Genomic DNA, 27,875 nt, shown 5'->3' on the forward strand with positions numbered 1-27,875 from the left:
GATAATGTGTATCATTTTGAATATTGAACAACATAAAGAGGTCATTTAATATCTTCTGCTAATAAAGTAATTTTCGTTTAAAGATTTCTTTCACCATAATCGTCTTAAAAAGATTAATCTAAGCAGTTCTACATTTTGTATTTTTACAGACTTGTAATATATTTAAAAAAAAATTTCATAAATTTATTTCAGATCACAAAAGTACACTGTCATTTATAAGAATTGATTTTTTTAAATTTCTCATGCCATTTCAAAGAAAGAAAGTCTCTTGAAAATGTTTAAATGTGATATTGTGAAAGATTCTGTTTCTTCAGTTTCGAAAGATAGCCACTGCAGTACGTCAGAGAACGTGATAACTTATCTAACACCACTAGACTGATTTCTCTAATCTTTTCCGTAAAGAAACAATAAAAGATCTGGAATACTTTTTGTAGATTACAAAAAGTCGATTTCTTAGTTGAATAATAGACATACATACTCCCAGGTAAACTTTTTTGCTTCATTACAAATTTTATATAGTTATTAATCTGTTCAAAATTAATCAAGCTTATCTCCCTTTTTTATACATAAAAAATTATCAGAAATTTTTATAAATATAAGAATACCTATTAATATTTATCTTTTGTAATGAATACAAACGTTATTCATGTCGTCATTTTCCATTTTTTTTTGTAATGCTTCCAAACTTATTCAACCAAATATACAACAACGGAGGTCTTTCTTTTGGCATAAAATGATTTTCGCAATTCGGATGCTCCAAAATTTTAATATAATTTACCCATTGATGTCTTTATTTTAGTTTTTATGATTAATGGCATTGAAAATAAACATAACTAATATGCCATATTGAAACGTCTCGCGAGTCAAGAGAAATCTCTTTTTTCTTTTTACTTGGAACTTTTCGTACTTTTTGCGCAGTTTTAAAGTGAAGATAGTACTTCAAATAATTCGATATTGTTTTGATTTCCATGGATTGCGAGACAGGTCTGTGTGAGGAAATAAGGTAAATGTTAAAATATGTGTGAAAAAGTTTTATCTAAAACTTTTATTGAGAGGCTTTCTTCATTTTCAGAAGGGAAAAAAAGAAAAAAAAAGTTATAATATTTTTTTAAAGTCAACTGTCATCAGACGCCGATTGGCAACAGTGCGTCAGGGAGTTGAATGAGACAAGTGCATTTCTATAGTTATATTGCTATATGTAGTCCTAAAGATTATTTTTTTTAAAAGCACATTGGGTTAAAACCGCATAAAAAAATTTTATGTGGCCGGCATGTCGCAGCAGCAGGCCAAAGCTTTTGAAATTCTGGAAAAGTAAAGACGGTCTGAAGAAAAAGAACAGGTTAGATTGTTTATAAAGTATCCACATAGTCAATGTTAACGGATGTAAAAAACGATGTATATTTTACATGATTTATGTTCATGCAATAAATCGATTAATTGCTCTTATAATTGTTAAAATTGCGACTGTTATATAGTTAATATGAATCATTCCGCTTATGCAAAATAAATTAAAATTCATTTTTCAATTTATTTGGATCTTTTTCATTTAGATTAAGACAAAAAAATATTTAATATATTGTGTAAAGAGACTAAAAGTGTTGCAGTTTTCTAAAATATCTTGCAAAATCTTCGGATGATTCTAAATAAATTGCCGTTTTTGAGATTTTTTCATTTTATTAATGATTAATCAAGATATCTAATAAAAAAAGCGCAAGGGAGTCGCGTTAAAATAATTTAGTGCATTAAGTTCAGGTTCCATTTTCTGTCAACTACTGTTTCAGAGTCATTTTTATATTATGTATAAGTTATTAATTGTAAGAAAAATTAATATGTATTTTTTTTATTATTTACTAAAAAGCAAACATTTTTTAGAACTATTGTTGTTTGTTGCAAGTGCTTCCATTTTTTTTTATTAACGATTCATTAAGCCGTTTTTCATAATTTTTTAATAATATTTAAAATTAATAAGGTAATGACAATTTTCATGACCATTATTGATCTTAAATATTTTGTTTTAATACTTTGATGTTAGTATTGATTTTATGGATTGAAACTTTTCGTGTTCAGTTTTTTGGCTCTATGCTGTTATTAGGATGCAGTATCATCCTGTTTCGCCCGTAATTAATTAAAGTTATTATTTTTAGTAATATTCTAATGAAGGAGATGAGATTTTTTAAAAAAATTGTTTTTAAACTGCTGTGTTAATATCCTATTCTAGATAGAAATTAATTTTTTTGATGCATGGTGAAATTGTTTAAATTGTTATGACTTTATCAATATATGAAAATAAGTTATGAAAGTTTTGTGTTCATATTTAGTTTTTTTTAAAAATTACAATGCTGATCCATGGCATAAATAATTTGTATGCTTTTTTTTTTCACTTTAATCTAACTGGAACTTTTTTTTACTTTAATCTAATTGGAAGCATTTAATATAAGAATTTTCTCTCACCTCACATGTATTAAGAAGCATATTCCACAATTTCTTCAGTATTGTTTGTTTAAAGTCAAGTTATGTCTTAAATAAAATACAGGAAGAAGTCAAAAATGTGATTTGTCTTATAATCAACAGTTTATTGCTTTTATATATGAAAATCAGTTATATTAAATGCATAAAAATTATTTTAGAAGTGAAAATATCAAAACATTATGCAAGAAAGCCATGTTTTTTGCCATATATGGAAATTAATCAATTAAGAAGCTAAATGGGTTATCATATTTTAATCAGTTTGTATAGTTTAAAATTCTTAATTGAAATAGATTTCTTTTTGGTACATATAATGCCAGGGTCATTAAATTTAGAGAAAGGAAAAGAGCATTTATTCAAGAAGGTTATGATTAGTTCATAGATGAAATGTAGTAATATTTAACTCTTTTTATTCCCACTTTTTCCCTGCTTATTTTGTAAAAGATATTTTTAGGGCTTGGAAAATGATTTTTGTCTGGAAAAAGAATACTTTTTTGAATAATAAATTATTTGGGTTCTTAAATGCAATTAAGAAGTTATGATTATATGTTAAGATTACTAATTTTATGGATTATTTTTACAGTGAAAAAATTGAAAGATTACATTTTAACTTATGAAATTAGATTTAACATTTTTATCTAAAATAATATACATAAATCAATTTTTGATTTAAAAAGAAATTCTCATTAGACAATCTTTTTATTCACAAGATGTCTTCTAGACAGATTTTAGATGGTCACAGTAATTTAGATTAAAGAAGAATTTTTTAATTAGTAGGTTTTATTATTATTGTATGTGAAAAATGAATGAAAATCACTTTTATATGAGAAATGGGAAATTTTAACCATTTTATTCTTCTGTAATTAGGAAAATTAAGTAAATTTTGAAATAAAAAAAAAATTTATTTTCTAATGTCTATAAAGAAGCAAATGTCACTTCTGCATTGTATTTTATTGTCATTTATTTGTATTTTGGTTTTTATAAATTCTTCATTTTTCCCACAAATGTTTTCTTCATTATAAATATAAAGAAAGGGGAGAAGAAAAAAATGTTTCTAAATTTGCAACATTTGAATAATTATTAAGAATATTGAATGCAATTAACCCCTTAACTGTTTTATTTTCTTTACTATCTAATAAGATGATACCTTCTATTTTGGGAATATTTTCTTATTTTGATTCAAATGGAAATCTATTGAATACTTCACTTTTCTATGTATTCGAAGTAATTTTAATATTGAATTATAATTGTTATGAATGGTTTATTTTTTGCTTACAACTAACAAAATTTGATAAATTGATGCACGCTTGACACTCAGGCAAAACAATTAAGCAGTTAATATCCTTTATAGAAATAATTACCTAATGATACAGAGTATTTGAAAAAAAAAATGCTATGAACTGAATAAATTAATGAGATTTAATAAACTGAATGAATTAATGAGAATCTTTTCAGTCATTAAGCAGAAAAATGCAACACACTGTAAATTATTATATCAAATAATGTGCTCTTTTATAATGCAAGTTTTTCAATAACATTTCTGGAATATATTTTTGGAAAATATTTAAAGTTAATAGAAGTCATTTGATATGGTGAGCTGTTAACTCCTTACAGGATCAGAAATAAATGAAATGTTTTTAAAAAATTGTAATTTCATCTTCTATCATCCATTTATTTTTAAAGCATAAATAGATATGATGAAAAGTTTCTAATAAATTTTTAAATGAATGAAAGAGTTCAATAGAAAGAGAATAACTTTTTTGTACATTATTTTTTCTAGAGATAATTGTGTCATGCAGGACTCAAAGTCTGGAAATTGTGTTAATGGAGTCTTCTACTCAGAAAAGGTTGTTATATTGGATGCTGGTGCTCAATATGGGAAGGTACAGTATATTTTAATCAGGAGGTTACTATATTTTATTTTTATACAAATAAGAAGTCTTGTTGCTATTTATTATGTCCAAAGGAACTTGATTTCTCTCAGCATTGTTAACTTTTCATAAATAAGGTTGGAAATTTCATGTTTTTAATGTTTACAAGAATTAGTGTTCAGTTCATGTAATTTTTTTAATTGGGTTAAGTAATTTTTTAACTCTCTTTCATGATATTTAAATAATATTGTTTGGCAAGTTTTAAATATGCTGTTAAAAATGGATAATTGTGTATCAAATTTTAATATAAATTTATCTTTAACAATAAATATATGATCTATTAAAAACAAAGGAATTTCCATTGATCTCCAAAAAAGTCTGATATGTAAATATTCCTTTTCAATTTATTTTTTAAAACCTCAGTTGTCTATGTTTATTGATTTTTTTAATTAATTTTTCTATCCTAGTTTGTTAAACATTTAAAATTGTTCACAAATTAATATTTGCATCAAATAATTATCATTTTCTATTTTCTCTTCCTGAACTTCTTATTTTAGACGTTAAATCTCCACAAATAAAAATGTGTTTTATTTCATTCGTATATTTATAAGAATTTGAGATAACTTCCTGTCTATTATGCTATCAAATTCATCTTAATGATTTGTGTAGTTTGAATCAAAATGCTTTTTATTTTTTATATAATATAATATTTTAATAAATTAAATTTATGGTACTTATGCATTAACTACATGCCTATGACGAATTTTGAAATTAAGTCTCTGACATTGATAAACATAGTCAAATTGAAGTGATGAAAGAACCTGTTAGTGTACCTGTTAGTGTATTATCTTCAACAATTTTCTTTCTTACTTTTTTTCCTTATTAATTGGCATGTGGCACACATTTATATTAAAGGCTTTAATAAATTTTGTGGCTTAAGTGATCTTACTTATTATTTTTGATGAATTAATGTAATCACTGTAATAATTTAGATAGGCCACAATGGTAGAAGAATAGAGATTATGAGGTTTTAAACTCGATTTCACTAAAGAATTGTCAGATAAGTGGATCTGGTGTACAGTAAATTCTCAGTAAAATTTCAGCTTTGGGACTAGACAGCATGAGGTTTGGACCCCAATTCAATTGAAAAACTATCGTGTAAGCAGATCTAGTGAACAGTAAATTTTCAGTGCAGTTTCATATTTTCTTCCAGAATATAAGATGTTAGAAACCTAATTCTATTGAAGAACCATTGTCTAAGTGGGTCTGGTGCACAATAATTTCTCGGTAGAGTGTTAGCTTTAGGACCAGAAAGTGCAAGGTTTGAAATCCTATTTTATTGAGGAATTGTCATGTAAGTAGGTCTGGTGCATATAACTTTGGTACTATCAAATATTCTTTTATTGTGTGATATGGAAGTTTGAAGATAGAGTTGGCAGCTTAGTTGTTGTTCTCGCCATCTGATTACAATACAAAATTATGAGGTCTGTCTCAAAATATCATCAGCTTTGCATCAAAACATGACATAAATATAACTAAACTAAGTTAGTAATTTAAATTTGGTTTGTAATATTAAAAGATATTAAGTTTGATGAAGCGTGTTTCAATCTTGAATTTATTAATCATATGTTATTAATAATGCATTTTCAAACTATGATATTGTTTTTAACCCTCTGTACATGGATGTCTCTTCTTGGGTATCATTCAAAACAGTGCATTGTTTGGATGTCTTATTTATTTTTTAAAAAATTTTGACTGTTAGCTACTTAAGTATGGAAAGATGTAGATTAATTTTTTAGAAAAATTCAGCTTAAAACAATTATATATATATATATATATTTCAAACAAGTCCTATTGTTAGGTGAATAATTATGCATTAAATTATTTTTCAACAATGCAAAAGGTTAATTTTAAAAGAACTGATCTAGAATATATAAATATCATAAACTCAAGAGATCAGTGTATTTATAGTTACAATTTTTCTTCTTTTTATTTGTTTGATCATATGTTATAACAATATTTGAAACTTAATGTAGATGTCTGTTTCCCATCTTAAATTTTATTGCTTTGTGACAGTTTGAATTACTGTATAAAGTTTTTAAAAATTGTATTAAAGAAAGAGCATATGGCCATGATCCAGCAAATACTATTTTCAAGTTTAGAATCATGAATAAATGAATACTTGTAGAATTAGTGTACTTTTAAAAAAAAAAAAATTAATGTACTTTTTGTAAAAATGATTTGAAATTTTTGATGATGTAAGAATATTTTTTGTATTTTTTAGGTGATTGACAGAAGAGTAAGGGAATTATGTGTTGAGACAGAAATTCTTCCATTAAGTACTCCAGCAGATACTCTGTTAGCTCAGGGCTTTAGGTAATTTTTTGGAATACATTTTTTATAATCTTCTCCTTGTCAAAATACATTTGAATAATTGTTCTTATTATAGGCAAATAAATAAATAAATAATATGAAGTTGAATGTTTGTCTTTTTTAAATGAACTAGGCAGTTTTCGATAATGAGCATTTTTGTACATCAGTGCTCGGTTATATAATTGATGTGTTAATTGTGTAGACAAAACAAAATAGTTATTAAATATTAAAATAATTATTGTTTGAGTGTTTATTAAATACTAACCTCCTTTGATGACCAGCTGCTAAGTTTGTCAGGATTAATGGTTGCTAAAATGTTCATCTAAATGTTTTAAGCAACATGGTCTTAGCAAAATATTTTTAAGTTTCAAATTTTTGATAGATATGTAATTTGTGCTATTTTAGTAGCCTTAGGTTCTATTAATTTTACTGTGTATTTCCTTTATCTTCTGTCAGCCCCCTCCCCCCAAAATTCGTAAAAAAGGAATACTCTCTGTTATTTCTGATCTTATTGCTACACAATTTCTAATCTAAAACATTGTAAAATTTGTCATTTTTCTTCATGTTAATATATTTTAAACACAAATTAAAATCTTTTTCAAATTTTTTTTTCAAAATTAAGTAGCTATATCACTTCTTTTCCTGAAATTTTCTTTTGACAATAATGATTTGGATTAAGAACAGAAATTTAATTTTGCTATTTTATACAGTTCATTATTTTTTGTATTAATATTAATGGCAAATCGGATCGTAAAGCAAAAACAAAATTATCTGCAACTTTAATTGTGACTTTTATCAATGACTTAGGAATTCTCCCAGAATGCAAATCTTATTATGATACATTTAAAATTTATTCTGAATTCTTGTATATCATTATATTCTTGTTAAAAAACATGCTCAAAATATTTTTTTAAAATCAATTAAATATAGAAAAAGAATCATGTGGCAAAAAATTGCTGTAATTGAAAAGGTTATTTTTTTTTTCTTTTAATTTTAAATATGATGTAAAAATCATTTTTTACTATAGTATTTTTGTAAGCTTTTGTGGGAAAATTGTCAAAAAGTTGCTTAATTTTTAATTAAAAATTACCCTGTAGAATGTTGACATATAAACATCAAAACGTACATTCATTATAAGTAGAGATTGTTTCTAATTGTCATTGCATACTAATGCCTTAATTTTATTTATTTTGGAATCTTTTGTGTTTTGTTATCTTTCAAAAATTGTTAACAGTTATTTTGAAACTGATTGAAAATTTTGATTGCATTTTGCACAACTTATATTTATTTAAAATTTTGAAATCAGTGATATTTAATCAAAGCATATTGTTGCATTTTGTATTTCTTATATTAATTGCATTAATCCATAAATTTATATTTAAAGGTTCCTTTCTTTAGTTATAAAATTACAATAAAGATTCAGTGCCAATCGGATAAAAGTGAAATTCATTTTCCTATTGTTATTGATGACCTCTTTTCTTAAATTCTTTTAGAGCAATAATTATATCTGGAGGACCGAGCTCTGTCAATGCTGCTGATGCCTATGCTCATGATCCACAAATTTTTACTTGTGGTTTACCAATTTTGGGGATATGCTATGGCATGCAGGTAATGCTGGTATATGTTTAATCAATATTCAATGACACTAAAGAATTATATTTATTGAATATATGTGAACATGGCATGGGTTCTAAAATAGAGTTGAAGCAAGAGGTGTTAAATGCATTTTAACTATATATTTATTTAATGGCTTATTTATATTTTTGTTTTATCAAAAATAAAGCCCTTCTATGCTTTGCTAGGGACTTTGATAAGTTTGTGGCCTTTTTCAGATAACATATCTATCACAATTGAATTATTCAAATGTAACTGTTGGTTTTTGATATGCTTTTACCATTTTAATTAGTTATATTAAAACTATTTGTAATTTGTTTAGATTTTAAATTATTACAATTCTCTATCATGGTATTCTTTTTTAATTATTTTTAGAGAACTAGATCTATAATTCCAAAGTGTATGTTATGGTACTAGGAAGCTCATCTTCCTTACTAATATGCCATTACAAGAACCAATTTTATTATATTTTTAATCTAGTTTTATAGATTTTGCTATTTTTACCGAAAACTTATTTCCTAGATTGAGAAATATGCTTTCAAAATGATATCAGTTTTATATGGATTCAAAATCCATTTTAAACCTCGAGTCTATCTGCAATTACTGCTTCCTGTAAATAAAGATAACAAAATATAGAATTAAATTAACAGTTGAAAATATTAAATAAGCAATTCATTAAACTAAAGTTAACAATGTAGAATTTACTGAACTCTAGAAAATTAATGATCAGTTAGAGAATTTTCATCTTATTAGCTTCTTATTTGTGAGTAGCTAGGTTTTCATCAAATGGTGTTATAACAAATAGTTTAGTGCAATTTAATTCTATTTCAGAATATATGTAGTAGTTAACAGGTATGTCCACAATTTGGTTTCTAATATTTATTAAAATTTGTTTGATAAATTTTATATGACATTTTATTTTATTGAAGTTATATAAAGCTTATTACTGTTTTGCAAAAAGTATTTTTTAGAATTTTACTTAGACCACCTTGATTTTTTTTAAATTCATCAAGGTTGTTTAGAATAATAATAATAAATGGAAATTGTTGCAATTGATAATTTACATTTTCTTTGTGAAGAATTCTTATTAAAATAACAATGATTTTTCATCTAACAAAAAACTTTATTTAATACTTTTTTACATTCATTATATTATTTAAACAGTGATAAATTTGGTGAGAAAATACTTATTTTAATAAAATGTTAGTATATGCTGGGTACTGATTATATTGTCCAGCAAAGTGTTTTGTTATTAGAAGTATAAAAGTATCTATTTAACAGTTTTCATGTAACCAAATTAATTTTTTTATATTAATTATGTTATAAATTATGTTATTAAAATTTTTAGACCCTTATGAAACTGAATAACAAATTCCTTGCAGTGAATAAGTTTTGATTTTTTTTATATCTGATCTTGTGAAACTGCTATTCATAAACCAAGTTAAAAAAATATATATCTTTATTTAAATTTTCTAATATAATTTGCAGTAAAATAGTTATATGAATTAAAAATGCATTTTGTTAAAAAGAAATTGTTTCCTATTGTTATTTGAAGAATATCAAATTAAGCAAACTTTTGAAGTGAGGCTTTTTTATTATTATTATTTGCATATTCGCTTCTGTTCTGAAGCATGTATTTTGCAAATTTAAAAAAAAAAAATGAATTTCAACAATAAATTTCATGATTTTTTTTTTTTTTTTTGAAATGCAGATTGTTTCCCCACTGTTGTTACAATTAAATATAGCAATGCAACTAAATATTATTGCTCAGATATCTACTTTTGGTCTTACTGTATGCTTTTTTTATATATAGATGATAAACAAACACTTTGGTGGAACAGTTCTTAAAAAAGATACAAGGGAGGATGGCCAATTTGTTGTTCAAGTTGACACATCATCTGCATTGTTTAAGTAAGATCATTTTATTTGATTGGTTTTTAATTGATATTTATGTTAATGTGTCTGAAAGTGATAAAATGATTAAACTTTTTAAAATCATTTTTTTATTTTAAATTATCTGAGAGTGCAAAAATTCATTACATTTTTAGAGGTCTGGATAAAGAAGAAACTGTATTATTAACACATGGTGATAGCACTGATAAAGTAGCAGACAATTTTAAAGTTATAGCAAAATCTGGGCATCATGTTGCAGGTTGGTAAATACCAGTAATTATTTTTGTGTATAGCTGTAGTAATTAAGATTTTTTTTTTATTTTATTTATTCTTCAGTAATATATATTCTGTATTTTAATTTTTAAAATTTACTATTTCTCCTAGACTGAAAACATCAAAAATATATGTAAAGGAAGAAGTAGAAATTTTCATGATGAGTAATATTCTCTTTCAAAAAATAACTTCATTTTTATTATTTTTTTAAGCTATTGCAAATGAAAAACTAAAGATATATGGAGTGCAGTTCCACCCAGAAGTTGATTTAACAACTAATGGAAAGCTGATTATGAAGAACTTTCTTTATAATATATCAGGTTTATCTGGAAATTTCACTATGCAATCACGTGAAGCAGAATGTATTGAATATATAAAGAAATGTGTTGGAAAAAATAAAGTGCTTGTAAGTAATAAGTTTTTTTTTTATTATTGTTATTTGAATTACAGTTTTTTTGTCTTTGAGATTCAATAGTTAGTAATCACCTTTGATGACTAATTGATTTTCTGGAGAAAATGGATATATATATAATTTTTGATAAATTGTTTAGATGTAGTTAACAAGTCCATGATTTTTCCAAATTGACAAATTGTTATTTTAATTGTTTTATTTAAATTCTATTTATTGTGTATATGAACTATTGAGACCAATTCCATGATATCATGGAACTATTATGCTTGGTTCATCTATCTTCTAAATTGTTTTGTAATTGTATTTGAATGGAAACTTTTTTGATCTTTCAACAATGAAACAAAATCGTGCAATTAAATATTAGATGAAACAATAAAAATTATGATTGATTCACAACAATGATAATATTGTTGTCAAATATACTTAAAAATATGTCAAAAAGTTAAATAAATATAGATGAAAGAATTTTACAGGACTTAAAAACATTGTCAAAATCATTTTAATGTAGCTGTATTTTTGGAAGTTATTGCAAAAATAAATTCTAGTTTATTTATTATTTTTTTTCTATATAAAAGTTTTAAAGAATTGTTTTGAAATGCATATTTTCCCCCTTAAAAATGTATCTGGACCAAATTTAATAACTTTAAATCAAACAATATGGCCTCTTGAGTGTTAACACACCCATTCATCTTTATTAGAAGTAGAGATTTTAATCATAAAATTAAAATTGGATAACAAATGATTTTTAATTCTTAATTTGGAATTTCCTTGAAAATTCTTGAAAAACATGAGTTATGATTCAATAAAATAGCAAAGAAAAGAAAACTAAAATATGCTTCTAAAGTTTTAATTAAAAAGATATCTTTTTAAGATGTTAGTCAGTGGAGGAGTTGATTCCACCGTTTGTGCCGCTCTACTAAATCGAGCATTAAAGGAAGATCAAGTGATAGCAATTCATATTGATAATGGATTCATGAGGAAGAATGAAAGTTTACAGGTTGAAATGTCATTAAAGAAATTAGGCCTAAAACTTCGAGGTCAGTATCTATTCATTATATTGAACATAAATAAATAAAAGTCATAATTTATATTTTTAATATGTGCTTTTTAGTGTAGACTTTCTTTTATGATTTTTCAATTTGTTACTTTTATGTCCCTATTAAAATTTTTAGTTTTCTACAAGAATATGATATTTTTACTGACCTGCAGTTCTCTTTTTTTTATTTTTCAATTTTTTTCTGCTCTTTTAATTTTAAAAAAAGGTTTCATCGATTTGTCACATGACAAAAACTTTGAACCGCAGAGAGAATGCAAGAGCAATTCCTTTCTATTTTCATATTCCTCCACACAGTCTGGCAAAGCTGTCAAATTGCAGAGAAAATATTCATCAGAAAATGAGGTCTTAGTTCTTTCATACTTGTGTCTTGTACACAAAATGAAGTTGCTTATTGTGCATGCCTACGTGACTGATGATGTAAAATAAACAATGAAATGTCACTTAAATCATCTCAGTGACTTAAAAAAAATCAGTTATGTTTCTCAGATATAATACAAAGGTCTATTTGCCATTAAAAAAATGTTTGCTAAAATATGATAGTGTGGTATATTTACAATAATGTATAGATTTCTTTCCTATTTTTTTTTTTTTTTTTTTTTTTTTTTTCTAATCCTATATGTATATATTTAAATTTGACTTGACAATATAGCTCTTTGGGAAAATCATATGTTATTGATTTCTTACTTTTATAAATATTTTAAAATGCATGTAAAAGCTGATTGAGATGTAGTTTCAGTAATTTTTCTTGTACATTTACTATTTCAAACTTTTTGCATGTTTTTTTTTCATGAGTTTTGTATCACATTTTTGGATATCCCCCATTTTGTCTTTCAGTCAATTACATCCATGTTTCCAGCATGCAAGATAAATTAATAATTTAAAATCGAATATGTATGTGATTTATTGTATGAAATACAGCATTTATTAACTATTCATATACTAAGGAATTCTAACATTATTAACTGTTTAGTATACTTTCATTTGGCTGTCTATCTCGTATGCTCTTTGGTGTGTGTATTCAGATGTGTGTATTTTTAATCTTGTGTTGTTTGTTAATTTGCTAAATTAAAAATTTTATCTAATTGAATTTTGAAAAAAAAAAAAAAAATACCAAGATGTTTTGTACTATTTTCCAGTTCTAAATGCATCTCAGAACTTCTATAATGGCTCAACCACAGTTCCTGTTGATAGGAAAGATCCAAGTGGTAGAAAACGTGACACTCCTCTCCTTTGTATGACAACAGATCCTGAGGAAAAGAGAAAAATTATTGGTGATACCTTTATGAGGGTGAGTTATTTTGGATTTCAATTCATTTTAAATATTTTTTGCCTTTCCTTTGTCTTAGTGATAAAGAAGTTTTTATACATGCTTATTGCTATTAATTTGTTGTTATTAAAGATGAATTTTGATTTTGTAAATGACTAAGGTATGTGATTATGTTCAGGATAAATTTTTTTAAAAACTTTTAAAAGCTTATATTTTTGGATATTGTATTTAAAAAAAAAGATTGAAAAAATACCTATAAAACCAAATATACCTGTTAAGAGCCAAAAGTTTTTTTAAAATTGGAAGAAAGGTCTTTTTTTTTAAAAGCTAAAAAGAAGTATAAAGCAAAAATCTATAATATAAAGGTTTATCAAATGATTAGTATTTCTGAACTAAGGAAAATAAGCTCTATTTCTATCAATAACTTTAAATATTGGTATTAGATTAATAAAAAACAAAATTTTCATTTTTTTAACATTATAAAGCACTAAAACAACTATAAAATATTTCAGAATGAATAGATTACTTATTATCTAATTCAGGAACTGTGGAACATATTTAGAAATTATTAGACCTAATTTGAACAAAAAAATATGCATTAATTTTAATTTATGAGGGTTTTTATAAGAAAATTCTGTCAAAGATTAGATAGAATTTGAGAAAATAGCATCTAAAGTTGTAAATGTATGTAAAGTTGTAAATTAAAATGTATGCAAATGTGAATGTAAAAGTCAGTGTAACTTCCCAAAATATAGATTTAGAAACAAAATTCTAAGTTTTGAAAAAAATTGACTTTTCAACATAGTCGCTTACTTTAAAGAACAAAAAATATAATTGATAGTAGCTATGCTTTAATGTTATCAACTTTGATCTTAAGAAATTTAATAAAATTTACCATATGATAGCAATAATTGAACTGGTAAAACAACTGTATTTGTATTACATCAAGGAAAAGGAAAAAATCTATTGTAGCCTTCTATAATTGATTTTTAAAATAATAAATAGTTCTTTGATTATTGCTTATTGATAATTATTCCTTAATAATTCATTTTTATAATGTATCATACATGTATCTTTTTTTAAAAATTTGTTGATTGACACTTCACACCAGGTATCAAATATTTGACTCATTTCAATGTTTGTAGAAGGATTTCTTCAAAATATTTGTCTCTGTCAGAATCATTACTGTTTATTGCTTGGTCCTGATTATTTCAAAAGAAAAAAATAAAACCTCCTTGTTTTTTCAAAATGTTGTTACAGTGAAAAAGCTGTGAAATTTTCAACTGCATCGCAGCATTGCATGAATTCTTTTTAAGTCGACTTTCATAACTGTTAAGAATTTTGCTTTTGAAAATGACATTCAAATCAATTCTTTTTAATCCATTTGCTTTTATAATTCAGTCGCTCTTAATAATGGTTTATGGCTGTTCAGTAGATTTCAAACCAAACCCAACAGCATAGCTGCTTGTAAACCAATCTAGACCACTCTACTTTAAACAAGAGAATGCGAGTCCATTCCTTGAGAAGAATGATTAACATAAATGGAGCAAGAAATCCATATACAACAATTGGTAACTCTGGTTGAAAATGAAATATTGTCTGCTCTTTAAATCAAACATGATGCCATAAATATTATAATGATAGCACTAGGAAAGGAATATTTTTGCATACATTTGAATATATTAGTTTGGCATCAGTGGATTTTGAAAATATAAAATGAATGATAACATTCTGCATGTTCACATTAAGTTTTTTTTTTTTTTTTCCTCCTAGATATAATTGAAACTTCTTTTTTTTTTTCGTTAAATTACGCAAAAATATTTTTTGAAATTATTTTACAGTTCTTCCACTCTCCTTAACTTTTTTTTTTTTTTTTTTTTTTTGTGACAAGATTCATTTCACTTTTTTGAATAGGCTTCATGATTTCTTAATTTTGCCTACTTTTGCTTTCCAATTTACAGCTCTTCATATTTTCCATTTCTGTGAAAATAAAAAGCATTGTAAGCTAATATAGAATTCTAAGATAATTGTTATGACTTGGTTGCATTTTGTATTAGTTCATAAATAAAAATAACAATTATTAAAGTAGAAGGAATATTACATAATAAATAATTTCAGATTATTTCTTCATTAAAATAATTTATGAAATGTTATTAGAGATACAACTAAACTTTGTTAGAAATCTAATCTAAATATTAATTTCCCCTCATTGTTATTTTGATAGATTATTAAATGATGAATATTTCCATTTGAAACTGGTCAGAATTCATTACAATGAATTTGTTTTACAGAGAAGTATAATTATTTGTCAACTTCATTATTTTAGGTAGCTAATGAAATCATAGCAGACCTCAGTTTGAAACCAGAAGAAACTTTACTTGGTCAAGGTCAGCCTCTCTTTATTCATTACAATTTAATTTATAAATATTGGTTAATTACTTTCTGTATTTAACTTTTCTTTTAAATTATGTTGTGAGATATATTTGAATGACTATATTTTAACTGTTCTTTCTTTCTTTTTGATATTTTGCAAGTTTTAGATGGTATTGTATCAGTTTATGAATTCGTACAATTCTTTTAGATTATTTCAAAACCAAGTATAAAATTTTCATAAGTACTGAAATATATGTTCCACCATTTTGTTTTTGTATTGCATTTAAACTTTTATTGTATGAAGTTTGAATCCATTACTTATCTAAAGAAGTTATTGTGTAGTTTTAAATCATTGATTTCTTTCTGTAAATTTTCATTTATTAAAAAAATAATTTCTCTGTTTAATAACGAATGCATTAAACAAATTTTATTTTTAGGAACACTTAGACCAGACCTTATTGAGAGTGCCTCCGCATTAGCAAGCTGTAATGCAGATGCTATCAAAACTCATCACAATGACACAGATTTGGTCCGTATTCTTAGATCAGAGGGTCGTGTCATAGAACCTCTAAAAGATTTCCATAAAGATGAAGTAAGGATTATGGGAAAAGATTTGGGTTTGCCTGATGAAGTTGTTCAAAGGCATCCTTTTCCAGGTACATATTTTACACCCTTGAAAATATTTTATACTTAGTAATGTCATGAAGCTTTATTAATTCATACATATGAAAACTGCATACATTATTTTTGAATGATTTTTTAAAAAAAATAATTATAGGACCTGGTCTTGCTGTTAGAGTTATTTGTGCTGAGGAACCATTTATGGATAAGTCTTTTGCAGAAACGAGTGTGCTTGTTAAAGTTATAATTGAATATGCAACATCTGTATTAAAAGTAAGCTTTGTCATATCATCATGAAATTTTAGTATTGTTTGGAAATCATGGAATAATCAGGGTGGCCAGTCGATTGGGAATCGTCGGGAAACTCCGAAAGGTTGGGAAAAAATCGGGGAAATTTATTATAAAATTGGGGATGTTTTTTATCTTTATAATTTATTGGTATTTTTTCATAAATAGAATAAAACATCATTAGCAACTAATGAAAAAATCAAACTTTTATTGATAGCTGAAAGCAGACTATGGAAGAGAAAGATTGATCAACATATCTACTTTATTGCATATATGTATAAATATATTTTCGTCAAATTTTTTGTTTGCATTTTTTTCAGAACATCAAGTTATTGCTATAATTAGCACAAAATGGTTGTGCATACTATGGGAAAAGGCAGCTTAACTAAAGCCCAGCCCTTGATACTGTTATGATTTTAAGCTTTGATAGGTTTCTTATATTTAAAAATTATATATGAAGCTATTCCTTTCACCCTCCCTCTTTTCTTCCTTTGAAAAAAATCGATCACACCATGTGCTATGAGGACAAAAGTATAAATTTTGGGTATTGATATTCAAAATTTGTTGTAAGATGTTGACCCATTATTATAGTTCCAAAATAAATTATTTTATTTAATTAAGTATTTTGCAATAATTATTCTTTTTCCCTCTTCTGGGAGATCTTTTTGTTGAATTATGAAGTATTGGACGTTATTGCTGTTATTTCCGTAATTTTTTTTTTGTTGGTGTTTATTTTTAAATACTATGAACATGGATTACTAATTTCTTTATATGAATGGATGCTATGGACAACATGAAATAGACGTTATTGCTAACATTTTTTAAAATTAAAAGAAAATTTTTTTGTTTTTCTTTAAAATTTTCCATACATTTGACAAAATGCTTTATAATTATAAAATAATATTAAACACAAAAAATTATTATTATTATTATTTTTACATTATAGGCACACGTACCTCTTGTAATTTTTCTAAAAATTTACAAAAGAGAAGGGCAGCATTTTTCTTATACAATTTGATGTATATGTGACTGTTTGCCACAGAAATTTAGAAAATTCATTCATACTATCTTTTTTAAAAATGTATACTTCTAAAACATTTTTCTTTTTATGTAATAAAGAAAAAAACATATAGACCAATTTTGCTCTTTTTTCTCTATTTTACAGGCTTAAGCATTGAACTATTGTGCAAGTGTTTTTTTTTTTATTATTATTATTATTATAGTCAATGCAGTTTTGATATCACTGAAGAATTTTTCTCATTTTGGTGCAGAAATTTCATTTTATATTTGTAATTTGAATTTTTCTTTTCTGTTGGTAAAATTATTGTTGAGTTTTGATTGGATTATGAATAGCAGATATCCCACTGTAAGGAAACAAATAACTTCATTCTTAAGCATTCCGCCAATGTGCGTGTATCTTTTGTACTGCATTTTGAAATTGACAAATGTTCTGATATATGACTGGTTGGCTAAAAGTTGATCTAAATGGGCATGTATCTTCTAGTGTTGGTTAATGTATTTTCAAAAAGGGAAGGATTTTACATAATTGAAGCTTATCTGAAATTCAATAAGTAAAGATGATGGGTTTTTTTTATGAGAATTAAATTTTATTGTACATGGATTTTAATTAAAAGAGTAGATCAATTTTTCAAATATAGTTAAAATTGTGTAATAATATAATTAAATATTTTGTAATAATTAAAAAGAATAAATTAAAGTGACATTGTTCTGAAGATATTAGAAACACCCAAAAAAAATGTTGAGGAAAAGTCACAGGAATTTAAACAGCAGAAATGCTGGCCACCCTAAATAATTCATTGAGAGGGAAGATTACATTTTGGAATAACAAAATTACTGAAATGATATTTAATGACACATTGTTTAAAATTGAAAATGCATTGAAGATATAAATTTTAAGTGATGCAATTAAAGAAAATTGTAGTCATGTAATTTATTCCTTTAAAAAAATTTTTTTTTTTTACAGACTAGTTATGTCAAAAAAATATTGGGTTGATGATGACTAGCTGAATATTATTCATTGATAAAATAATAAATTTAATTGTGTATTATTGTATTATAATTTTTTTTCAAAAAATATAACTTATTAAATATTGTTATATTTTATACTGAAGTTTCAAATAATAAATATTATCTGGAACAAAAAATGAGTTACTACATTTTGATATTTTTTTTGAAGCTGAATTTTTGGATATATATTCACAAACTTTGATAAATCTGTATTAATTTTATGGATGACCCTTTTGAATGTTAGAAAATGTAATCCTGTAAATTCTGAATATGAAAATAATTAGGCTTTTGACTGTTTATACTTATTCCTTTTCTCCGTTTTCAGAAACATGCCCTAGTTAATAAAGTGAAAGACAGTGCAACTGAAGATGAGCAGGCCTTTTTAACTGCTGTGTCCAATAAATATAAGCTTAAATCTACCCTTCTTCCTATCAAAAGTGTTGGCGTTCAGGTTGGTTTCTTTCATTTCATGGATTATGTAATATTTCTAAGTAATACAAAAGAGCAAAGCATCCAGTTGCTATTTCAAGAGTATGAAGTACTGCAATATTATATATTTTTACTAATTTTATTTAGCTTGTTTAATTCACCAAAATTTTACTACCCCCAATTTTTCTTTTGATGAATTATTATTGTAATCTTTAAGTACAAGCATAAATTGTTTTTTACTTTGAATTCATTCATTGGGTTTGAAATAACTTTACATTGTTTTGCATCATTGTATTGTCACCGTCTGGGCATTGCTTTCTTTTCTTTCTTAAGTTGAATTAGTAAGCATGCTTTGACTATTTCATAAAGAGCTATAGTTTGTTGGAAAAAGAAACCTAGGAGTTTATTCATCTTTCATTGGTGGAAATACTTTCTTAGTTTCAGATAATCATATTTTTTTATATTTAATGAAATGGCTAGAAAATGATATAATTCTACTCTCTTGTGTTGGAAATTTATCAGAAAAGAAATTAGTGGCATGCATTAAAGTGTTCAATTATATATTGTTATATTTTCAAGCATTACAATGCATAACAATTTGCAAGAAGACTGAAATAATTATTTTGTAGTATACCTTTCTTATATATATTGATGTTAAAGTAAAATTATAATCTCAAACAGTATATTCTGTTTATTATTTATTAATATTGCATAAAAATTTCACAGCTTGTCCTTATTAAAGAAATAACAATTCTCTATATGGTCTTCATTAACCTGAGTAATCAACTGTACAGACTGAGCTTTGATTTCCAACTTTACAGGATATGAACTATAAATTTTCTAAAAGTTTTTAGATATTTACTTTTTTTAATGTTTTATTCCACAAATATTTGTACATTAGCTTTAACTTGAAAAATACTGATGTGCCGATATTTTAATGGAATGTGGGAACTCTGTATCCTTGGGTTATACATTGTTAGAAAAGTGACCTTATAAAAGTGATTATTCATTTCATCTTTAGTATTGATTAAGCCTGTTAATGAATAATTATAATAAAAAAAAGAATTGCACATGTATCAAAAAACAAAAATATGATGTCATTAATTGCTAATATTACCAGCAAGGTAAAAATATTCAAAGTTTGTATCTAGTGAGATTCCATATGGTCAGATACTAATTGAATTTTTAACTTAAAGAAATTTAATTTCATCCTTTAGTTGTATCTTTGTACCCCCCCCCCCTTTTTTTTTTCCTACTGCTTGGAATTAGATTCCATAAAAACCTATAGAAAGCAAATTTGTATGCATCCTCATTTTTACTATAAAAGACTACAAAGAAACAAAAAACTCTTTGCAGTTCAGTTTTGCCAAATATTTTAATAAGCGCATTTGCAATATTTGTAACTACTGCTTTATTAAAATGAGATTAATTATGATAAATTGGCTCTTCAAAAATTGATAGGTTCTGTGATATATGATCAGTGGCTTGAGAAATTCATCTGTTATTAGGATATTTTAATATTAATGATATACCATTAAATTAAAAAAAATTACTAGACATAGCTGTAAAGTTAGAAGGTTTTTGTATTAATTATACATTGACTTCGAGATATAATTTAAAAAAAATATATCATTCAAAATAAATTCATTGCTTCAGATTAATTATTTAATAATTTCAATTGTTACAAAATTATAGTAACTGCTTTCTCCCCTTCAAATTTATGATATTATTTCCTGTTGGTGCTTTTCTGCTTCATTACATCAGATAAGTTTCTTTCTTACTTTTAAATGTGTGTTTTAGGGTGACCAACGCACTTACAGTTATGTTGTAGGATTATCAACAGATGAAGAAATAGCAAATTGGGAAGATATTATGACTCTTGCTAAAATTATTCCTCGTGTTTGTCACAATGTAAATAGGTAAGAATAACTTTAGTATCAATAGATTGGTAACTTTTTTTTTTGTAGTTTCTTTATTATTAATTGTCACATTCTTGAAAGATTAGGGAAATCTCCAAATTAATACTATTTGATTTATATTCCTCCTGTATCTTAATTTCATTATTCTCATTAAACATGCATTAATATGGACACAATATATGATGAATTATTTTTATTCTAAATGCAAATGGCTGCATTCTTATTCCCGATTCATTCATAAATTAGTATGTTTAATAGTTTATATCAAAGATAAATGTATGTAGTTCAGAAAATTTGATCTATGAATAATTTATGAATATTTTTGCATTTTGGAACCTTGAAACTCTACCATTATAATGTTAAAACTCAATTTCATTTTTTTTTTTTTTTTTTTTTTTGCTTTGTTCTGTTTTGGCTTTAGTAGAAAGGGTTTAGCATAGCTGTGTGCATCTCTTTTTAAACAAGTAATTTGTTAATGTTTATTGAAGAAATCATTGCTAAAAGATAACAAAAATACTTCTTCAGAAACTTTGTTTCTTCTTATGTATGAGCGTGTGTGTGTACACATACTCACACAGGGTATATATATATATATATATATATATATATATATATATATATATATATATATATATATATATATATATATATAATGTATTGTATTTAATGATTTATATTGCTAATATTTTGTCACTTTTTACAGGGTTTGTTATATTTTTGGTTCTGCTGTTACATATCCAGTTCATGACATCACCCCCACCTTCTTAACTCCTCTTGTATTAAGCACTCTTCGCCAGGTGGATCATGTAGCTCACAATGTTTTGCAAAGCAGTGGGTATATGGGAAGCATATCTCAAATGCCTATAGTTCTTATACCTATACATTTTGATAGAGATGTTGTGTCAAGAAATCCTTCTTGTCAGAGGTCTGCTGTAATCAGGACATTTATAACACATGACTTTATGACTGGAATACCTGCTACACCTAATAAGGACCTGCCTTTAGAAGTAAGTGGAGTAAAATAATTTTGTACTGTATGTGTATTCTGCTTATGAAGTATTTGGTTAATATACTAGTTTCTGAAAACAATGAGATTTATTATTTGGGAATATTAACATTTTTCTTTAAAAGAAGTTTCCAAATGAGAGGGAAAGGAGAAATGTTAAAGATTTTTTAATATTTTAATTTATTTTTTATTGAAGCAAATGTTTTTTGTTATTGTAATGTATGAGAACTTTGTCATTAAATGTTGTGTGGGATTCTTGAACTTAATAACTACTGCTGAATGAGTTTTCTGTAAAACTCTGTAGTTTTCTAATTAATAGGGAATATAAAGTTAGGGTCATGATGCCAAGCTTGAATTCAGTGTTGTTGTAAAACTGTTCAATTAAGCTATATGTATATAAACACACACACACATGGCTGTTATAATTAAACTTTCTATATTTAGAGAATTGTGTAGGGCATTTTATTGGGCAGAATGACATTACTAAAAGCACTGTAGGTATTTTGTATTTTGCAGCAGAATGCAATAAGTTAGCATTAATTCTATGATATTTCTAATACAATCTTTTAGATGCATTAAGGTTGTAGGTTGGTTTCAGTGGATTTAACCCTTTAAATATTACCACTACTAAGCATTGCTAGTCTAGCTGAGCTTATAGGAAAATAATGGCCATTTACATGCCCTTCAGTAAAAGTTTGCCATAACAATTGTTGTACACTATAATGATGAATATGAGAAAATATGCTCTCCTACAAAAAATTATTTCCTGTAGGCATTTACAATGCTGCAGGTTGAGGATCAAAAAGGATTTTGACATATCCTTATACTGTTGTCCAGTTGTAGAGCAGATCTTACGTCCTGTAGGTGTCACCTGGTCAATAAAGGAAGGGGAAAAAGCCAAAAATGAAATTTGCAGTGAATTGTTGGGAAGTGGGATTATAGTGGTGACTCATCATTACTAAAAAATACCTACTTACCTGCTATAAGAATAGTTATTTCAAAATCAAATGAGCAAAACATAATACAAATAACACAACTTTTTGTACATAAATTTTAATACATTGCTTATATACAGTTGTTAAAAACATGTGTTTAAACCCAACTGGTCATGATGTCATGGACAATTCTTATTGGCTATGGCATCATAGTATAAAATTTACATAAAATACAAACAACTCAATTGAACATAAAAAACATAGTGCATCTTATTGGATGAGTTGAACAAAATGATTTTTAAGTCATAAAAAAATTTAAGCTAAATAATATACGAGATATTTTGATATTAAATATATGTGAGCTGAAAGACAACAAAAGTCTCCCATTTTTCATGATTTAACATGCAATTTTAATCATCTATGGTACAAAATAAGCAGTTACAATAAAATTTCAAATTATCATGTCATTCAATATATCAAGTATTTGTTATAATATCTGCAACATTTTTCTTACTTGCAACTTACAATAAGTTGAATTCTTTAGCATCTAATTTTCTTTTACAAAAAGTAATTATCAGTGTGTTTAGTTCTGTTTTCTGTTAAATTTTTCTAACAGGAATATCTTTTAAAAATATAACAATCTACAGATCTGCAATCCATTTTATCAGCTAGCCAGCTGGCATCAGTAAATATTGTTAAAGCAAAACTTATAGATTTACTTAAGTCTGTAACTTAGAAATATTTAAAACATAATGAAATACTTGGCACACGAGATACCAATGAGTATTTGATGGATTTTTATTAGATTGAGAAAAATGTTCACAGAAAAAAGTCTGGTCTTGCTCTAGAAGCTAAAAAAGATAAACTCCCTATTAAATTTCTATAATGGTTAGATGGAATCAAAATTTCGCAGTATTGTAGAAAATTTCTCTCATTTAAATTATATAATTTTTCTGGAACAAATTTATTTTTTAAGCGGTACATACGGATAAGCACTTTTAATATTTAGGTGATTTCGTAACCAACCTATGTCAACAAGTTAACATTAAATAACTAAAGTAAAATTAATAACTGGTGAAAAGGTATCAAAGTAATTTATATCTTCAGTTTGAAACCTTGAGCCACTTATCTACCCATATATCTTTTATTTCCCCCTTTAATATCTTAAGTGTTAAAACCCATCTATTTCCTAAGTATTTTTTGGTCTTGGGATTACCTTATAAACTTTGTGGGTTCTTAAAGTTTTTAGCCCTTCTTTCAATATGTTATACCAATTTTCCTTTTCTAATTTAGTTATTAATAAATATTAGTGATTCGTTAAAATTTTTTGGATTTTAATTCCTACTAAATGTAGTTTTGTATCCAATACATAAAAATAACCCATCTGACTAGTATAATGCTATTTCAACCGCATTTATTATTTTCTAAAATTAATGTTGGTAAAAAATTAAAATCATTAGAGTTATAGTCAATACTTTTACTTTCACAATATTATCTAACTTCACTCTTGCTTTTTAACCTTACTTACAGCTCAAGATGGTAATAAATTTTCCTGTGGTTTTATCTTTCTCTCTGATTATACAGATTCATTTCCAATCACATTCAACTTTATCTGAAATTTAAGTTGTTGAATTCCAAAATCTGATAGGGAATCATTCATTTTAAATTTGGCAATTTTCCTTTGAATCTTAAGATACTGAAATAGATTTATTAAACTTTATATGTTTAGTTTCAATTACTTTTCCTCTATGGGGAAAGAATATTCTGTATTCTAAAGTATTTAATGCATAGCCTAATATATCTTTCTTAGTATTAGGTTGTAATTCATTTCTCTAACGTTTTGGTACAAAAATATAACTTGTATATCCTATCCTTTTAAAATACCTAATAGAAAATTTCTTATATCTCTCTAAACATTTAATGGAGCCATTCTATTTAAAACTTTACAAATAGAAATAAGTTTTCCTCGTGAAGTTTTATGAGAAAATCTGTTTGTAAGATAATTTTCAGTATTTCTTATTGACTATGACATCAAAATATAAAATTTTTATAAAATAAAAACAATTCAACATTGAAAATAAACAGTACATCTGATTAGATGAGTTGAACAAAACAATTTTAAATCATTAAAATGTGCGTAAAAAATAGCATGAAACCGCACCATACCATAATCTTTGCATTTAAGTGAAAGTAGTTAGTCCTCATCTGTTCACAGAATGTTTCATGATCAAAAGCTTCAACTTCCATTCATGTAAGGAACTACAGCCCAAATATTCCTCGAACTACAGTATCCTGCCTAATAGCTCATGAAGACTATGAATTTTAGAAGGATAATGACTCATCATTCATCTCATTACCTTCCTAACAGTCGAATAAGGTACATCAATACCATGAGAAACAGATGGTAGACTTCTATCACCATGGCTAGATGCTTTTCATGACCACTAAATTCTCATCATCTATGTATGCAAGATCTATAACATGTTTCTTCTACTTGTAAAAAGTCCAACTGCCTGGTTCTTTCGAATCTTTTCATCTTGTCACATAGAGTGATGTGTGTCATTTGTCCATAGCATGCCTTCTTATGCTCACAAAAGGTTCTTTAAACGACATGAGTGGCCTCTTCATTGTAGTAAAAATGTTTCACTATTAGATATTTTCTTTTAACATCTGCAAACTAAATACAGTTTCAATAATAATCTTGTATTGCAATTTTATCAGGTTTGTCATTTGTATATGTTTTGAAGATGCACTGTTTATGCAAATAATGTTTAATTGTTAAAGTGGTATTGGTGAAGTCGTATTATTTTTTAAAGAATGCATAGTACTTTTTCTCTTTTTTTAAACATTCATGCCATATTTGATAGTAGACACTGAGGTTCTTCTGTGGTATTGGGGCGCAAACCTGTAAACGTTTTGGTCATAGTCCAATACTTTAATTTCTGGAGTATGTCGTCATCAAACTGTAGGGATTTGTAGTATTTGCTGTCCAAATTCCATACCATTATGCCTATGCAACATCCTAAAGTGTCATCTATTGGCATTTTTTTTGTATTAATTTTTATTTCATAAATATCAATAACATGATCTCAAATGTGTGTGGTTGAATTTCATGCAATTCTGGCCCATTAAGTATGGAAAATTTAAATATAATTATCCTGTGTGCATGGGTTCATTCAGGAAAGGGTAACTTTTAAAATAATTAGAATATAAATTAAGATATCTTATATATGTGTGTGTGGTTGTACGATTCTCTCTATATATATTTAATCAGATTATTTATACATCAACATCCTTTTTTAATAAATTAAAAACTATTAGGATTTTATAAAGAAAAATAATATCATCAAGAAGAATGTTTGAAAGAATAATATGGTTAATTTTTATACTTGAAAATTTGGCTATAAAACTGAATTGAGATATACATTAAAACTAAAATATTTCAAATATGCTTAGAACTACAGTTTTTGTAAGTTTTTTCATTAAAATGAACACTTTCCCAAAACTAATGCTTGAGGTGTGAAGAAACTCCATATTTTTATAATTTCAATGAATGATTAAATTAAGAATGTGCTAAGAAAATCCATCTGATATTTTTCTCATTCTTAAATAGAGCTTTCAATCTTTAAAATGTTAAAATACCCTTGTGAATGTAAAATATATTTGTGTATGTTGATAATTGGGATGCTGTAATAATGACATTATTTTTTTTTAGGTTATTCATAAAATGGCAGAAGATATGTTAAATGTTCCCGGAATATCCAGAATTCTGTATGATTTAACACCCAAACCTCCTGGGACTACAGAATGGGAGTGAAATCTGTTCTAGAATTTTTTAATGTAATTGTGTGGGCTTATCTTTAATATTTCACGGGGGTCAAAAATGTAAATAAAAAGCCTTACTTTTAATACATAGTTTAGTCAGTTGGAAAATTATTAAAATAAGGAGAAAAAAAATGTAAAATTTATTTTGAAATACATTCTTGAAAGAAAAGTAATTTTTTTTTTTTTTTTTTTAATTTCAAATTTTTTTGTGTGTTAAGTTTACAAAATTACATACCTTGGAAAGTTGCTGTAATGCAAAACATTGTCTGTGTGATACCTTTTCCACCTTTCATTGTTCAATGATTCTTTAACTTTAATATTGTTAAAAGTTACTCAAATATTTGTTCTGTTAATCTGTTATTATTGTTGAGCTATGATTAAAAATACTTCCCATATGTGCCTCATAAAATAAATGAAATTAAGCTAATGAACAAAAAAAGCAATATATGATATATTTTTCAAATGTAATTGATTATGCACTTTGAATGCAATGCAAACAACGAAAAATATTGTTTAGCAAGGATATGTTATTAATCTTGCAAATGCCTGTTACACAGTTTAAACGTTATGATATTCCTGACATTTTTTAAGACTGCAATAAGCATAATCAATTATATTATATATTTTATACTGAAAAAATCTTATTTGTGTGTGCGTGTGTGTACTTTGTGTTATACCATATGAACAATGAAAGAATGGAATAGCTTATTTATTGCCTTTACAAGAGATAATCTTAGATCAGAAGATTTTGTGATTGATCTTCTGGTAGATTGTTACTTTTCCTGTTTTAAGATGTTAATAATAATAAATTGAGATGATAAACATTTTACATACTTGTGCAAATGTTTATATCTGTGCAGACTTTTTTCACATTGTAAATACAGTGATAATCTTAAAAGATTCAGATGATGGAATGTGCAGCAAAACTTTTGTTAAAATAATAATAAAAAAAAAAAACAGTTTGCTAATTTTGAGCTCTTATTATTGTGGTGTTTGCATTTTACTAAATTCAAATGTACATCTATTTATTTTGGCAATAATTGATACATGCTTACTAACTGAAAGAAAATGAAAACGATTTTTTTCTTCATTAGTGAATGGATTGGGTTATTATTTTAATATTCTCTATTTGATTGTGTGGCCCATGTTTCTATTATTCCTAGAATATTTGTGGGAACTCTATCAATATAGATGATTTCAGAGAATTGCTTTTAGATTCTAGAAA

At 25.8% G+C, this 27,875-nt stretch overlaps 1 protein-coding gene across 3 annotated transcripts; it reads left to right on the forward strand.

The window, feature by feature from the left end:
- Positions 1-347: 347 nt before the first annotated feature.
- Positions 348-27,618, forward strand: LOC129981043 (GMP synthase [glutamine-hydrolyzing]-like). 3 transcript variants are annotated; one of them, XM_056091656.1, is made up of 16 exons: positions 348-484; positions 4,247-4,349; positions 6,622-6,713; positions 8,204-8,318; positions 10,138-10,235; positions 10,373-10,476; positions 10,703-10,896; positions 11,774-11,939; positions 13,096-13,247; positions 15,553-15,613; positions 16,037-16,255; positions 16,378-16,493; positions 18,862-18,987; positions 20,766-20,884; positions 21,588-21,891; positions 26,541-27,618. In XM_056091656.1, the coding sequence occupies exons 2-16, from the start codon at positions 4,260-4,262 to the stop codon at positions 26,640-26,642; spliced, it is 2,058 nt and encodes a 685-aa protein (XP_055947631.1). In that variant the 5' UTR covers positions 348-484; positions 4,247-4,259; the 3' UTR covers positions 26,643-27,618. The 3 variants fall into 3 exon arrangements, with proteins under 3 accessions (XP_055947631.1, XP_055947630.1, XP_055947629.1); XM_056091655.1 differs by lacking the exon at positions 348-484 and adding an exon at positions 954-1,003; XM_056091654.1 differs by lacking the exon at positions 348-484 and adding an exon at positions 1,137-1,339.
- The last annotated feature ends 257 nt before the right edge of the window (positions 27,619-27,875 follow it).

This window comes from Argiope bruennichi, chromosome 8 (genome assembly GCF_947563725.1).
Source record: "Argiope bruennichi chromosome 8, qqArgBrue1.1, whole genome shotgun sequence".
In the NCBI taxonomy this organism is placed as follows: domain Eukaryota; kingdom Metazoa; phylum Arthropoda; class Arachnida; order Araneae; family Araneidae; genus Argiope; species Argiope bruennichi.

Excerpts from the sequence above, each read along its gene's own strand:
- LOC129981043 (XM_056091654.1), top strand. The coding sequence starts at position 1,260 with ATGTGGCCGGCATGTCGCAGCAGCAGGCCAAAGCTTTTGAAATTCTGG. Across the intron at positions 16,256-16,377 it reads TCAAAGGCATCCTTTTCCAG|GACCTGGTCTTGCTGTTAGA; the intron begins GTACATATTTTA and ends AAATAATTATAG. Across the intron at positions 20,885-21,587 it reads GTTTGTCACAATGTAAATAG|GGTTTGTTATATTTTTGGTT; the intron begins GTAAGAATAACT and ends CACTTTTTACAG.